At 34.9% G+C, this 17,152-nt stretch overlaps 1 protein-coding gene across 2 annotated transcripts in view; it reads right to left on the bottom strand.

Moving 5' to 3' along the window:
• Nucleotides 1-17,152, bottom strand: part of LAMA2 (laminin subunit alpha 2) — a 637,958-nt gene that overhangs the window by 235,983 nt on the left and 384,823 nt on the right. For both annotated transcript variants that reach the window (XM_054254427.2, XM_054254428.2), the window contains exons 16-18: nucleotides 15,515-15,628; nucleotides 12,011-12,138; nucleotides 2,492-2,578 (exon numbers count right to left, since the gene is read on the bottom strand). In XM_054254427.2, coding sequence (XP_054110402.2) covers nucleotides 2,492-2,578; nucleotides 12,011-12,138; nucleotides 15,515-15,628 — 329 coding nt within the window. The remainder of the gene's footprint in view (nucleotides 1-2,491; nucleotides 2,579-12,010; nucleotides 12,139-15,514; nucleotides 15,629-17,152) is intronic.

The raw sequence follows: 17,152 nt of genomic DNA, 5'->3' as shown, positions 1-17,152 counted from the left end.
CAGCAGAAATGTGCTTGGGTGAAATACTCATCACTGGTTGGCCCTACCACGTGTCCCCTTACTTAACACATACACACAGACATTATACCCTGCCCTCTACTCATGCGTATAAGCCTTTTGGTACTAGGCAAGTTTGATAGAGCTTTGATTGAAGCTTGGAAGTGGAGAGAGGAGAAGAAAACCACTTTAAATGGGCTTAGATTAGATTTCTACATATAGAAATTTCTACATGTCCCACATATAGAGAAAAGGGTCTCAAAATAGAAATAAAATTGTGATAAAGACTATAAAGTTATAACTCTTGCCCCACCTAAGCTGTAGTCTGAGATATATTCTTGCTATATAGTTAAAGCAGAAGGTTTATGACCACATAAGTTTAGTAAATGCTGAGCTAGACAAATTGAACAGATTTCTTCATTACACACTGTAGGACATGCCAGAACTTTTAACATGCAAATGGATGCTTCTGAAACTTTTGTGATCACAGAATTCTTTATTCCAGGAACATCTACAATTAGGGAAATGTTGCTTTAGTTTTTAAAGTCTGGTCTTATTTAGATGATGTGCATAAGCTGATCACACAAATCACTTACAGAATGGTTTTGATTACAAGATTTTCAATGCAACCAGTATCTCCTCCCTACCCTAACTCTTATCTTCCCGCTCTTCTGCCTCAACGGACATGTTTCAAACAAACAAAAAAAAAATGTTTCCCTATATTTTAGGTCTCTTTAAGGGGTTCTTTTGGCTCACATAAATACAATGAAATTTAAATCTTAAATATTCCTGAAAAACCCTAATCTAAATTCTGGCTAGAAAAATATGGTATCGATTGTGGAAAAACTGGAGCTGGAGATAAGATATGCCAATCACTACACCGCATATGCATGTTGCCATCTTTTCTGAATCAGATTAGTACAGATTTTAGACAGGAAATCATGCTTTCTGTCAGGTATTTCTTTCCTTGGTGATTTTTGCTATTCAAATAGAATTCTCTCAAGAATACATGCAACCATCCTCACTTGCATTAAAGAAAGATGTGAAATGCGGAGGGCAAGAATGGGAAAATGCATCTATTTATATCCAGTGTCTAGCCCTGCTCCCAGCACATGACAGTTGCTAAACAGATGTTTGCTAAATAAAATGTAAAGTTTTAAATTATGGATGGTTCAGAAATTATTGTCTAACATGTATAGAGAGTATAGTACATAAAGCAAAGCAATATAAATACATCAGAGAGTATGCTCACCTAGATAAGTGGATTTAGTAGCCTTGGATGACAGAGCAGCTGTCAATTTCCAGTTGCTAAAAAAGGGTTGCTTGTAGTGAGCTGGGGGTTTTAGGCACTTGATGTAAATCTGTCTTGGTAACAATATGCTCTCCTATCATAGTAAGTAATATGTGCATGCCTTTCTTTAAACACACATACACACACATAGATATCCAGTTTCTTGATTGCAAATAAATTCTCCTTGTTTCACTTTTTTTTCTTCCATTCCTAATTTACAGATGCTTCCATACTCACAAATAGTACTTGTTGCTGCTAGAACTGTCATTGGCACTTTGTCCGCAGACTGCCAGTTGCTAACTAAATCCTCTCTGGGTGATAGGCTTCCACTTAATTAATTTTATGCATCCTGGTTGAAACAGGGGTAATAGCTGCCAAGATGACAGGAAAAGATGGGCAGAAATAGCCCTCTTCAGGGTTAGCCTCAGTGACGATGAGTGAAAACAGGTCACTTCCTTTGCACCCCTCCTTCCCAGCAAGGGTAGCAGCGGGGACTATTATTGCCAGTGCTGAAACCAGAGGGAGGGTTTTGCATTTGGCAATGATATCAAGGGGGAAGTTTGTATCACTTTTATGCTGAGACTGAATATACAGTATTATTTCTTCAAAAACATTTCAGGAGGAAATATAAGTACACAAATTACACAAAATAATACTCGCTTCTGCTGGAAAGCAACCTAGTAAAATCAACAGGAATTAAAATACTGGTTTAGGAGTAATTAGAAGAAGATATAAGTCATGATAATAAATTACATTTTGTTTGTATTTTCAAATATATTTAAAGTAAATTATGAACCACTGGCTGAACTATGAACTATGGATTTAAGCTACATTTTAAGGACAAAAAGCTAATTATGAAAAATAAATGGTGCCTATATAGACAGTAAGATAAATCTTAAAGTGTGTGATTTTCCACCAGAACAATATTTTCTACAAAGATTGTGGGTTCATACTTAACCTTTAAAATTAAAACATTAATCAGATATTCTCTGAGTGAATGAAGATGTATGAAGCAATTTCTGAAAAATAAATAAATTACAAAAATACAATGCGTTTGTTTGACAAGTGTGTTGAGAAACTTTATTTCACCTCATTGAGTGTGGCCATTTTTCTCCAAGGGATGATGCAAAAGATGACCCTATCTGTGGTTTTATAACTCCCAAGGTAGAAATCATTTTGCAAGACAGTGTAGTACACACTTACCTCTCACAGCGTGGTCCTGTGTACCCGGCAGGGCATTCATCACAGATCAATCCCAGGCTCCGGTCTAAATGGCACGTTGGGCTAAAGCTATGTTGATGGTGTTGCGGAAAACAGGGACAAGAAATAAGCACATACACGAAGTCATTAGCAGCATTTTTTCATTTCTCTCTCTCCACTACTGCTCTGGCAAAAGAGTACAGGCTGGTCATTGTCGCCTCAGAGACAGAGATTAGGGTCTGGCCAATGGAGGATGAAATGACATTGCTATTTCTGCAGACATGAATATAGCCCAGTGGAGAGCAGTATCCCTGTGACATGTTATTAACTGACTTTTGACTGCTCTGGGATGTGATCATCAGTAACAAGTGGAAATGTATAGCTGCTCTTTAGAAATTCCTCCCCGGTCTGGCTCATACACAACTGCACATACTTTCTTCTCTAGCCAAATCCCTCTGAATTGGAAGAAGCCTGGAGAAATTGGTTAGAGATTTTGGAAAACTCAGCATGTGGTAGTGGTGGTGACAGTGCTTCCTACTTCAGCTACCGCCATAGCATGGTGTGGCTGTGTGTAGGCTGCCGCAGGTACGCCCTCACACTGATGGACTACTCAGGAAAGCTTTCAGAAGAGATCAAGTGTGCATAATCTACCTAAACTTATCATAAACCTAACCGAACAAAAGCAATCTTGCCGTCTCATACCTCCTGGCATGTTTCAAAGTTCACTTATCTCTTTGCACGTATTTCTAATTTGGATCTGAAGTAACAGAGCTGAACACCAGATCAAGAACCAGCAGGGAACTCAGGCACTAGCTTTAGTCTTCACCAAGATGTTTCCCTCCAGCCATGCTTCTTTGCCTTGTGAGAGACACCTCTAATATATGAGCCCTTATCCCATGATTGGCACATGGTAATGTGGTTCTCAACTGGCTCTCTGAAGGGCCATCAACCATTCTGGTCTGTAAGGTCTGCTGCGGTACTGTTTTAAAGGGAAATGCCCTTAATTAATCTTTCTCTTATTATATTTTTCCCCAAGTAGATTTATTTTCTATTATATATGACAGGCCAATTCAACAGAGACTTGTTTGATGGCTAAACGAATTAAAGAAAGAACAACAAATTAAACGTTGCAAGTCCTGATCTCATCCTGCTCCTGACACTTGCATTACTTTGGAATACTTTCTTAACTTTGGTGCAGATCAGATCATGAACACTATTTCTGAATAATATATCTCTGACTTAACTCTGTAAATATTTAATAGTTCTTCCTTATTTTGGAAACTAGCAAGATCTTAGGAACAGGTCAGTCTATCATTTTAAACATTTCAACTCAGTGGAAACTTTAAATGAATCTGTTGGGTCAAGGAGATAAAGCCTGGTCTGGGATGCTTTGAATTTATAAATATTATCCAGATAAAAATTTCCACATCAAGGAGTCCTGGTAGCTGTCATTAACAGTGGACAAGACATACCTATCATGTGCACTGCACGTAGAGATCCTCCTTTTTTTTTTTTTTTTTTTTGAGACGGAGTTTCGCTTTGTTACCCAGGCTGGAGTGCAATGGCGCAATCTCGGCTCACCGCAACCTCCGCCCCCTGGGTTCAGGCATTTCTCCTGCCTCAGCCTCCTGAGTAGCTGGGATTACAGGCACGCGCCACCGTGCCCAGCTAATTTTTTGTAATTTTAGTACAGACGGGGTTTCACCATGTTGACCAGGATGGTCTCGATCTGTTGACCTCGTGATCCACCCGCCTTGGCCTCCCAAAGTGCTGGGATTACAGGCTTGAGCCACCACGCACGGCCTGAGATCCTCCTTTTATAAAGCATCCTATACTTTGCTACACATGACCCAAAGACAGCTCACCATAAGTGATATTTCTTGACAGGATGGTGATTGCACTGAAGATGCACAGGTTAAAATGAAAAAAAAAAAAGAAAAAAAGGATTTCCTCTCATCCTCATTCAGTGATTTGCTGTTATTTTTTTTTAGACATAAAAGTGGGAACCGCATTTTGACCAATATCTGCATGTCTTCTTTGAAAATTGGCATTCTGTAACTATCTCATCATCTACTGAGAAACTGACTCCAACCAGAAGCACTGGGTTTCCCTCCTCTGTGGGACTACACTGCTTGAAAGAAAACCATACCAATTATTTTTATAATCCTAAATCGGTCTATCATAACTTGTGTCAAAGCTGGTTGACAAGGTTTCTTACACTTTATTTTACTTTATTTTATTTTTTTGAGACAGGGTCTCTATTGCTCAGGCTGGAGTGCAGTGGCATGATCTCGGCTCACTGCAACCTCTGCCTCCTGGGTTCAAGCGATTCTCATTTCTCTGCTTTCCAAATAGTGGGATTACAGGCATGTGCTGTCATACCCAGCTAATTTTTGTAGTTTTAGTAGAAATGGAATCTCACCATACTGACCAGGCTGGTCTTGGACTCCTGACCTCAAGTGATCCACCTGCTTGGCCTCCCAAAATGCTAGGATTACAGGCATGAGTCATTGTGCCCAGTGTTGACGTTTTAAAGCTATTCATAAAATAGATTTCAAATTCTTAAATACACTCACATGTCAGTTAAAACCAGTGTAAATAAAAGGTGCTAACTGACAAAAGCCAACACTTTTTCAAGAAAGAAATTAAGTAATAAAAATAAGTTAGATTTGACTAGGTCCTTACAGTTCAGAGTACTATCACAATTTTATCAAGTTTCACAAAATCCTATGAGCTGGTTGGGGCATGCAGAGTTTTTTTCTTAACAAAGGTCATATACTAAATATCCAGGATAACTTAGTATGCATCTGGGACTTTAGATTCTTAATGTGATGTTCTCTTCTTTCTATAACCAATTGTCATTTAAACCTTCTGGTAAGAATTAAGTAAGTTTAACCTTCTAGTAATATAAATACTCAACATGATGCATCGAAATAAAACTTTTTCATAAATTATATCTGTATTTGTGCTTTGATATTCTTTCAGCAACATAAACTGAAGATTCACTCTTTTACTGCTGTAATTGCAGTTACAGCTATGGCAGAATATGGCATTCAACAACAAAAATAAAATTAGAATGAGAAATAAACATGCACAATAAAAAAGTCTACAGAATTTGCATTGGCAAATGTAGCGGACTTAGCACTGATTTTGGCCAAGGCATGGAGCTTGTGAGATCATCATTGACTTCAAGTGATTCCAAGATTATGTCATTTAACTCTATTCAGCAGGCTCCATATCAGCAGAGAATGTTCTTCATCCTGGACTATCCAAACCATGCCACAAGGAAACACAAAAAAGCCAAAAGCAGCAGCTGTTTTCCACAAATAGGGGAAGGGAAGCTGTTATCGGGATAAACAGTAAGGATATGCACATGGAAATTATCCCTCTTAATGGCTGAATATACACTTTTATTTTTACAATGATCTACTTATAAGCATGTATATATGTATGCATATACATGTGTATACATGTGAATATGTATGTCAACATATGTATATATGCTTAAGTATGTGAATGCATACATACAGAAACAACCTTGCTCTAAAAAGATTTTAATTCTATAAAAATATGTGCATTAAGAATAAAGCAACGTTAAAGAGAAAGAAATACTAAAAAAAAGATAAACTCAAGGATGTATTTAGAGTTCAAAAAGCATGTTATAAGGTATGTTCATTTGTTAATGGAGGATCAACATTTGGCTCTGAGGTTTTTCACAGCTAGCACAATATGGAACAATCAACAGGTAAATGATTCAGAGAAGCCAAGAGCAAAACAATTGCTCAATAGATCAACAATTCCCGATTATCAGACATTGGGGAAACTGCTCCTATGGGTCCTAAGATTCGGTTCTAATGTAAAATGCTCCCAGATAGTTAATCCAACACCCTAAAATAAGACCAAACACATATTAAGTAAATGTGTGAAACTATTTCGTATGTCTTTAACTGTCATGCATTTGTAATAAAATACAATGAATTACTTCTTAGGATTGAGATGTGATATAAAACAACCACTCATTTAATCAATGGCATAAAATTGAAACTTCCATCATTAGGGTTAGAGAATCAGGGCATGTTCTGTGTTTGCTTGTACAACAGGGGATCAGGGCTCCTTTCAACTAAATTGTTATCTTGGACAATTGAGTAGGAAAAGAGAAACCATTCTGAGTGGCTACAAAATGGCAGCAGGGAAGTTAGAGGGGAGGGGCATGAGAATATCCACACACAACTGAAAAGGGGCAGAGGACCAATAGGAGAATGAAGAAAAAATTCATTTACTTCATAATTTTGGTGTTGGCTTCACACATTTCTGAAGTTTCTAAGATTTTTCTTCTTCAGTTCAATGATCTCTCCCAGTTATTTTCAGCAGAATCATTAAGCAAACACTATTTCTTTAATTACCTTTAAATACTATGAAATCTGATTTAATATCCACAATTGGATTTTGTAATTAGACTTGATTTATTTTCTAAATATGTCTTTGAATGATATGTTTCTCTAAACTTGTTTTCCATTCTGCAAAATGGAATAATATGATTGATCTGTTAAACCCTTTTATACTGAGAAAGTATGAAAGCATAGTGCCAAAATAAATTACAGACACAATTTAGTAACTTTTTAAAAACTTTGTCTTTTTTTACACATTTTCAAACAAATTAAGATATGTTGATTTGTATAATGTTTAAGATATTTAATAGAGATATTTAAGATATTTAATTAATATTTAATAACATAACTGTGAATATAACTGTAACTATGTAGCGTAGTTAACATAACTCTTGCCAAACTGTGAAGATTTACTGATTTTTACAGTGAGCATTCACAGTTTGTCTGACATCAAATTCTATTGATTGTTTTTGCTGCTTTTCAATGTCTGTAATTGTTTCTATTACTGCAGCCCCATTGGAAGGAGCACAGAGAGGTGAGTCAAAATATATGAGTTCTAATATTGGTTCTGCCACAAGCAAGCCGTATAATCACTATCAAGGCATTTAATTTCTCTGAACTTTAGTTTTTTCCTTTGGTATACGGAACTAGTAAGACCCATCATAATCTCCCATGTGGACATAAAACGTTGTGTAGGAAAGAACACTAAAACAACTAGAGCATTCTCAGTTTTCTAGAGAATATGGTTGAATTGAATGTTTCCTTAAATTTGCCTCTTGTCTTGGAATATATTTCTCTATATTAATTTTAAGAATGTGCATTCAGTATGGTCTCTTGAGTAAGCCCAAAGGTCAGCTCAAATTTGAAAGTTTCATTCTTTCAAAAACTTAAATTTCAGTATTCCTGACCCACACAAAGCAGTAGTATTTATCATACTATTAGTAGACAAATCATTTTGAGGACATACCTCTGTCCAGCCTTGTGCCAATAATATCTTTTATTATATAACTGATGAAAATATACAACAACTTCAATAATATTATACATTCAAACACATCCTAAGTATTCAAAGGCAGACATTCACATGTCGCTTTCATATTTTATTTAACCTATAGGCTATGCGATGCCAGAAATTAATGAATATAACACATTTCAAATGTTTACATTTTTATTTGCTTCTCTACAGATAAATTGTACTGCCTAATTACAATCTATAGCTAGAATATATACATCAACAAAATGAGATGGCCAAGCACAGTGACCCCAGGAGTTGATAAAGTTGATATATATACATAATTTAAATATTATATGCTTGTCTGTATTCATACATCATAATAATTATACCAATCTATATCTACCTTCTTACACATTTGATTTATTTAGCAATATTATCTAAGAAATTTGGAGCTAAAATGCTTTGATCTATAAGATTTATGACCAGGGATTAAATAATCAATCACCAAGGTAAAACTATCAGTAAGCTTTAGACTTCCCATGAAGGTTGCAGCAACCTTTAGCTCCCTTTTTTTCTTCTCTGAATAACCCCTGGAAATTAAAATCCCATCTTCAGGATTATATGCAAATATTCAATTCACACATCAGAGTTTCTAGCTTGTGTTATAACAGTAATTTTTTTATAAAATCTTTTTAGAAAGGATAGTTTCCCTAGGTCATTAAGTGTCTTGTTTAGTGATTCATTTTTTTAGATATTTCAGGTTGTTAGATGAAAATGGATTTTTCTTATCACAGCTGTGCAGCTAAACTATGATAATTTTCTAGTTGTTGTAAATGTAAAATTGTTTTAAACTGTCTTAAATGTAAAAGACATTATAAACCTATCACAAACCTTCTAGGATTTATAAACTAAGTGAATTATCTCTGCCCTCTCTTTCTACTTGTTAAAATACCACATTGAAAGCCGGAATTTAAAATAGATTGCTACTCTATTCCCAATTTTACTACTAAAATATAAGTTTTATTTAATACTTTTCTAATTATTAATATTTGATAATTTGCTAGTTTTAATTTTTAATATTAATATTTGCTAATTTGCTAATTAATATTTACTAATAATTAATCACTTACTGTAAGTGAAAGCACTTTGAAAATGGAATAATTTTTAAATATTTGGTGCTGCTGGTATTGTTAATATTGTCTTGTCTGTATTTTTAAAAATCAGTATCAACATCATTATACCAAATCGGAATACACATGTTTTAGGAAATACCATTATTGGACACCAGAACTCCAGTCCCTTTGACACTGATGGATGGTGTTTTAATGCTCACAGACTCACTTTCTTTTTCAGAAACAACAATTAGAACCCATTATCAAAGTAAATGCACAGCAAATAAAGAGACAATGATGCATCATGAATGCCTATAATTATCTAAGCAAAATTATCTCCCTAATGCTTCCTCTGCATTTATAGTAATGTTGGTCAAACTTGAGGGTAAATCCATAGGATCTACATACTCAATCAATTATATAATTCTAAAATGTATTCAGCTGGGATTCACATGGTGCAATGAGTAGCCAGCTCTGCTGGATTGATAGTGGTGCTAATAATTCCCATGACATTTTGGCTGAGAAGGAGATCCAATACAAGTGGCCAGATGCAATCCTTCTGCTTTCCTCTCTGAAAGTTAGTCATGAACAATGAGTTTCATGTAAATGAGGCTGGTTAAGAGAAGAGAATGCCATTCAGCCATGGCCAACGAGTAGGTCTTCCATTGGGTGAGCTAATCCTTCATGTATGTTCCAGAATGCAGGTTTTATGTCATGTTATGACTATCATAGACTTGAGTATCAATGGCTACTCAGCCATTAATAATGAAGAAGTGTATTTCATTTGTTCTCCTATATTCATTATTTTCCAGTAGGTTTCTCTCTTGCCTTCTTCCTCTTCTCTGACATCCTTGGTTGTTAAAGAATCTTCAGTATTGTGCCCATCCAGGCTAATGCTTTAAGCCCTGGAAATGCTCTGATCACTAATACATATTAACTAGTGGTCCCCAAGCTTTTTGGCACCAGGTACTGGTTTTGTGAAACACAATTTTTTCCACAGATGCAGGGGAGGAGTTTTGGGATAAAACTGTTCCACATCAGATCACAAGGTATTAGTTAGATTCTCATAAGGAGTGCACAACCTAGATCCCTCGACAGTTCACAATAGGGTTTGAGGCCCCATGAAAATCTACTGCCTGTCTGATCTGATAGGAGGCAGAGCTCAGGTGGTAATGTCTACCATTCACCTCCTTCTAGGCGGCCTGGTTCCTAACAGGCCATGGATGGTTGGTTCCTAACAGACCATGGATGGTTGAGGGCCCCTGCATTAAACCAATGTCTTATTTTCTCAAAGCCTTTCTAGATAAATTGACTTATTCAATGAATTAATTATTGCTTTTAGTGTTATCACTTAAAATGCAGTGTGTATTTTTTTTTTAAGAAGTCTTCATTGCAAACTGTAGACATTTGGAAAACACATGGATTTTAAAACTAAAATTTCAACTTGGATACTTCAATGCTTTATGGCTCTGAGAAGGTTAATAATGATCAGCTCTGAGATTGGGTTCACCATATTCAGTCACAGTTTAGGGTGGTTTACACATTTTAATTATGTCTTTCCCACATCAACCCTATAAGAGTCCTATTATTACAACTAATGATGACAGAACTGAGGCACAGAGAGTTTCAGAGACTTGCCTAAAGTTGCACAGCTGGAAAGAATGGACCCAGCATTTAAACCAAAGATTCTGGCTCCAGAATTGACACCATAATGTTATTTTTCTACTAATAGCTTTCATTTCTTCATCTATAAAATGGAGATAATAATATCTACTTTACTGACTTATAGTTGAAGGTGAGATAATACCAAATATAGTGTTTGGCCTACAATCTAGTAGTTTGCTTTCATTAAGTAGTAGTTCTTTCTCTTCTTTTCCAAATGAGTAAGGTAAAAATTTCTGAGTAAATAGGGTCCTTGGGAGGATAAGGATTTCATATGGATTGAACAGCAGGAAGCACAGTTCCAAGAAGAACATTTAAACTTAATGTCAGAATTATTCTCAAAGTCTTTAGCTTATAGTATTCATTGAAACTAACAAAAGATCATTTTAATTAGGCATATTCTGGGTAAGAGCTTGAAGTATGACCTACTTGATCACATCCTTCACATTAAAAGAGTGTAGCTGACAGATTTCCCTTAAAAATCATTGAAAATTTTTGCTCTGTCAGTGTTACCACAGTGCCCAGAGATAGCTGAAAGTGTACAATACAATATGAACTTTATTAAGCACTGAGCTTACCTTTAAGAGAGTTCTTCAGAAAAGAATTTCCTTTGATTTAAAAGTATAGTTATTTGTAATTGCTTTCAAGTAAAAATGGTTGATTTTTATTCAACCTAGTAACCCAATTTAAAAACAAAATAAAATATTTTTGGTTGGGGTGTGCTTAGCTGTTTACTTCGAGATGGCTTCCCTGAGAAAATGGGAATTCAAGCAGCTGGCTATAGCATTCCCCTAAAAGGTAAAGAAAAGCGGAAGTCAAGCATTCTTGTTGTTTGTTTTTAAAATCTGCTCTAAGAGGTGGTTGCTATAGGTGAACAACTGGAATTTTTTTTTTTAAAAGGGATAGGATGGGTGCTTAAAAGTCAGTTAATTCAGTCCCTTCATTTTACCTTTTGAGAGGTTTATTACTCACCTAAGATTCACCAAAAAAATAGTGTGTGGCTAGAACCCAAATTAGCTGTATTTGTGTCCTTTTATTAAGGCATGAAGGTGGGTATGTGTCTGTGTGTAGGTGTGTACATGCATGCACATGTAGGTGTATACGTGCATGCACATGTGTTTGTATAAAATATTTCTGTTCTTTGGAATTGGTGTGGAAATTCTATTTGAGTTCTACTCTTAGATATTAAATCAAAACTAGAGCTAAAAAATTACAAATTCTTAAAAACAAATCATTATAATTTTAAATATCTAATGTTTGGAAAAATTCATATTACCTTCCTGAAAAAATTCATGTCTGTGTTTACTATTTATTTACATTGGATAAGAGAAAGAGTGTATTTGATATTAAATGTGCTTGCAGAAATGGATGCTGAACTGCTTCACGGAGTAATTTTGTTACTTACTTATTGGATGGGATATTGAGTGGACAGGCACAGGGTTGACAGTCTTCAGAGGTTCCTTTAGTAGGATCGCCATAGAAACCAGGAAGACATTTTTCACAGTATGGGCCGCCTGTGTGATCCTTACAGTTCTGAGGAAGAAATGCACATCAGAGTTTATTATTTTGGTCTCAGGCATCAACATGTTGCCAAAAATAGGCCTACAAAATCATTAGTCTGCTCCCGACAAGCAAGAATATTTTTTCCATGTTAAATGGTCAATTTTACAGCAGGGAAATAGCATTGAAAGTTAATTTAGTATCTAGCACATAAACTACACACTAGTTTCCGCATATGCATACTTACAAAAACATGACTGAAATTCATTTTAATGTTTTTCATTATGCAAATCTTCATTTTTTCTTTAGTTTTTATCTTAAGAAAAGACATGATTGTGTGTGTGTGTGTGTGTGTAGTAATAAGGTGCTAATAAAATACATTTAATGGAAATTCTAGATGATTCCAGGTAAAAATCAATTGTTCAGCTTGAAATTGCTGATTTAATGGGAACTGTGGCTAATCATACAAATCCTCTAGGGCTATGCCCTCTTAGCGCAGACATTAATTTTGGCCTCAGTGGACTCTGATGATTTGGACAATGACTACTGTATTACATCTGTGAAAAGCTTCCTTGTCTCATAAACATTGAGAAAATTGAAAAAAATTAAACATCACATACTAGTTACATCAACTAAATGTGAATATGTATTTCTGTAGTAACTGGTGATATTTGAAAATAGGCTTTTCTTTAAGTTATTTAAAATTCTCTCTCAAATTTATTTTTAACAAAACTTTTTTAAAATATAGCATTAAGGTCAACTTCACTATGAATAGTTGCCTTAATAATGCAGCATATTGTGATTTAACAAGCAAAACATGGATCGATTTGAAGAAAGGTTTTTCCCTTTGGTTTGATCTTTGTTTTATTTCCTTTCCATTTTCAAGTTTAGCTAGACTACGTTATCACTAAAGAATTGTTTGTTTTTTGAAAAATTCTTTGTATGTTATCTCAGTGATACAACTAAAACTTATGTCTTCAAAGACTTAAGAATTTTAAAAATTGAATCAAAAAATTATGCCTTAAATGTGTGGAAAATGGTATTTCTAATATTCAACTGAAAATCTTGCATAACTCAGAAACCCTGTTTTTTCTACTTATTGACTTAAAAGAGAAATAACAGGTAGTTTTTGTATTTTTCTAGTGTCACATTTCATTAAATAAATGCCATCTTAAAACGCAAGCATTTTTGTCATGGAATCCAGAAAACAGCATCAGACAACCATTGTAATGGAAATCAAAACAAAAAGATGGAAGTTTCACTCATGGATTGGTGAATTTTACAGGTGTCTTGTTACAAAGCACTTAAAAAAATTTTTTGCTCACATCATATATCACAAGAACCATGAGAAGAAGCAAGCATGCACTCTTCCCATGTGACATTGAATACTTCCTAGGTTACTTCAAACGTACTTCCAGTTAAAATGCCTTTGTCATACAGACCTACACTATTGCAGAAGTTTAAATTTTGTTCTGGTGTCCAAAATATATTTCAGTTAATTTATAATCAAATATTAAAGCAAGCTAAGCTAAAAAGGATTCATTTATAAATTTATTTTTCATAGTAAAAACCAAGCTATTTAATGCTGGGTAAAAACCATGGAAAATAAATAAGAAGCTAAAATCCTGGGTCAACTGAACAGTAAGAATGTCCTTGATGAGCAGCATACAAATATTTTCCTCTTTGTATATTACATTAGAACCCATATACTCAAAATGGAATATCAGCACTTAGTTATTAATACCATTTTGGAGAAAGGGCACTTGAAAGTCAGTATACCCTACATGATCACCTATTTCCTAGCTGTGACAGAAAATTCAGAAAACACCAGATTCTGTCTTTATCATCAAGATGTTCACTGTTTCCTCAAGATCACTCTGTTATTTAAAGGAGAACTCCTATCTCCCTGTCATGAAACAAAATCAATAAACTAGGTTTCATTAGTAGAGTCTCACACAACACTGTTCCCTCTCTTCTTTCTCTCACAATTACTCTGAATGACACTGTTTTATTCGTTAAAAAGGCTTTCATTTTTAGAAATATCACATCACCAAATGGACCAATTTGATTTCCTCCTAATGAATTCAGCATGAACATTTGATTTGATTTTATCCTAATGAATTCAACATGAAATATGACTATAGGGAACATTATGAGTTTGGTATCATGACACACTTATTTTTGTCCTCTTAGGGTAAGTAAAACAAATACATGTCAGTTTTGGGCTGAATATTATTTCCTATTGCATGTTAGTAAAGTGTTTAAAGGTAAACCAATATTTTCCCCAAAGTACATTTTAAAAGACTTATGGCACAATTAAAATGAAAATCACTTAGTCTTACTATTCATAAAAATGTCATTTCAAAAATCTACTGATCCACAAATTAAGCCTTTCATGCTTTATAATGCAATGCAATTAAACAAAATCTTATATAGAGAAAAGAGAAAGAGCATCAATAAACCTTAATGCCAAATTACATTGAAACAAAAGCCCTGAATTTTCATTTCAGATTTTTCCCAGAAGCTTTTAAGTAGAAGAGAAATGGGGGGAAATGAGCAAGAGAAAGAGAGAACATTAAGAATTAAAGACAACAGAGTCCGCCTTAAATTCTTCAGGGAAATGAGAGTATGATATCCACCTAAATTGACACTATTTTAAATTGCATTTCTGCAAGACTAATGAAATGAGAAGTGTTGTTTCAAGCTTCATGCCATGTCAGACAATATAAAACTAATGTGACCTTGAGTTAATCAGAATGATCTATTCAGTGTAATTCTCCAATCCTAAGGCTTCTTAGCAGGATGGAAAGTGCTTTGCACTTTGTAGAGTCTATTTTCTTGTTAAAGTTTAGACTTAATTGTAAAGGAGAAGCAACTCTGGTGAATATGTATTAAATATTGTTATTATTTTTAATCTACAAATGATACTATGTGTTTAGTTAAATTCTGAACATTTTTAATTAAAATATTCAGTATGTTTTTATTTTCAACATGAAGGAAACTTAATTATGTTTATTCTAAAGGTTGTATTTTCAACTTTTTATATTATGGGGATATAAATTATTTTCTCTTTTAAAAGTACACTGTACTTTTCATAGATTTATGAATGGAAGTGAAACCATATATATTCATAGTAGCTATATCTCCCATCATAAGTCATGCCTTATAATAATATATCTGATTCTAATTTAATTCTTGGACTAATATGAATAAACACTTCCTTATATTTATCAGGAACGTCACATATGAAAGAGCGTTCTCAGTTCCAACTCAGTTCAGTACAAAGATCTTTGTCAAAGCACTTCTTGACTTAAATGTTTACAGTCCCCAGGGTAGTAACTGAATTGCGGCATCTGTTGAGGTGATTTCAGCCTTGTCAATCAGCATCCCCAAAAAGGAGGGCACTTACCAGGCATTCTCCAGTGACGTCATCACAGGACTCCGCATGACCAAAGCACTGACATGGCTCACAGATGCCACCAAAAATAGTGCCGTTAACTCGCCTGTGCCTAGGCCAACAAGACTGAAAGGAAGAGAAGGCTTTAGTCAGTCCGGGAGATTAAAACAAAAAGGTGTTTTTGTTTGTGTTTGTTTTCTGATAACAGAAAGTAACAGGTTTTGTTTGAGAAAACTCATCAAATGTGCTTGTCAAAGCATTGCCATTATTGAAACATTACGACAGAGCTATTCCTCCTGACATAGGGGCTTTGCACTGACCTTAGTGTTATTGGCAGGTATGAGATTAGAGGAAGCGTTAGCTTGGTGTCGCTTCTGAAATGGTAAAATAAAGCAGAGATATAAAGAATTGAAATATGACAGTCTCAAAGTAAAAAGCACAGACAGGAAAATAGAAAAGTGCTGAACAAAAGGCAGCTGATATAAAAGGACTCTTCATATCATCTTAGCCTAAGAGAGAACCCAATGTCATCCCAAGCAATTTTGATTCTCTGGAATGTGTTCCATTTCCCACATACTAGTTGCCCTTAACTTCTTTATTTCCAGAAAATCTTTGACATGATTTGGTAGCAAGGCAGCACCCACACTTATATTTGACCATATACACAGCTAATTTCTACACATATCTACACTTATATCATTCATGCATTTTGGCTTAATTTCCTCCATCTTATTATGCTTTCTCAGATTTACACAAAAAGTTTATGATTTATTTCAACACATATTTTCTTGATAGTTTATTTTATGACTTTCTTCTATAATTATGCTTGTATTTTTCACTCCTTGTTTAAAATGTGAAATACTTTATTATATAAAAACTGAGTTCTGATTCAAACAGGATATTTGAGTCTTAGATTCCCTGTGTCAGTGTCTGCTCTCACTTCCCTGTCATACTTAATTAAGTTTCCCTTCTGTGGGGATTACTACAAAGTGGTTTAGATGTAACATCAGCACCACGCAAGTACTGCTGCCCTCTAAGAGCTTATGATCCCCTCCAGTGAAATCGCGTCTTGTGGGTTAGTCACTATATTTCCGGATGGTTGAGTACAGCATCAGATATCATGGAAAGGCCTTCTTTTCTGGTTGAAAAAGGAAACAAAAGGGAACTGAAGTAATAAAGGATATAGAATTGTGCGATGTGTCCTTGAAAATGTTCCTTCTGCTTCAAGATGTGAGGACTCTCAAATTTGAACATCAGAAACAAACACATAAACAAATTTCTGTACTGATACTTTATATCTGAAAATAAAATAAACTTCCCCCTTAATTTTGGCAGTACCCAAAAAAAGGTGTCAAACTTATATCCATTTCTCTGCATTAAATTCCTTTTCATTTCTCCCTATTAACTTTTTTGCCTCCCTAGATTCATCATAGAAGTGATTTCTTTCTGTAATATACATTTGTAAAAGCTGGTAAAGCTGACCAGAAGCAGTGGCTTATGCCTATAATCCCAGCACTTTGGGAGGCTGAGGTGGGTGGATCACCTGAGGCTAGGAGTTAGAGTCCAGCCTGACCAATATGGTGAAACTCTGTCTCTACTAAAATTACAAAAATTAGCTGGGTGTGGTGGCATGTACCTGTAATCCCAGAT

Source organism: Callithrix jacchus, chromosome 4, assembly GCF_049354715.1.
Source record: "Callithrix jacchus isolate 240 chromosome 4, calJac240_pri, whole genome shotgun sequence".
Classification (NCBI taxonomy): domain Eukaryota; kingdom Metazoa; phylum Chordata; class Mammalia; order Primates; family Cebidae; genus Callithrix; species Callithrix jacchus.
The sequence above is the reverse complement of the archived record's forward strand: the minus strand, read 5'-3'. Positions and strand labels throughout refer to the sequence as shown.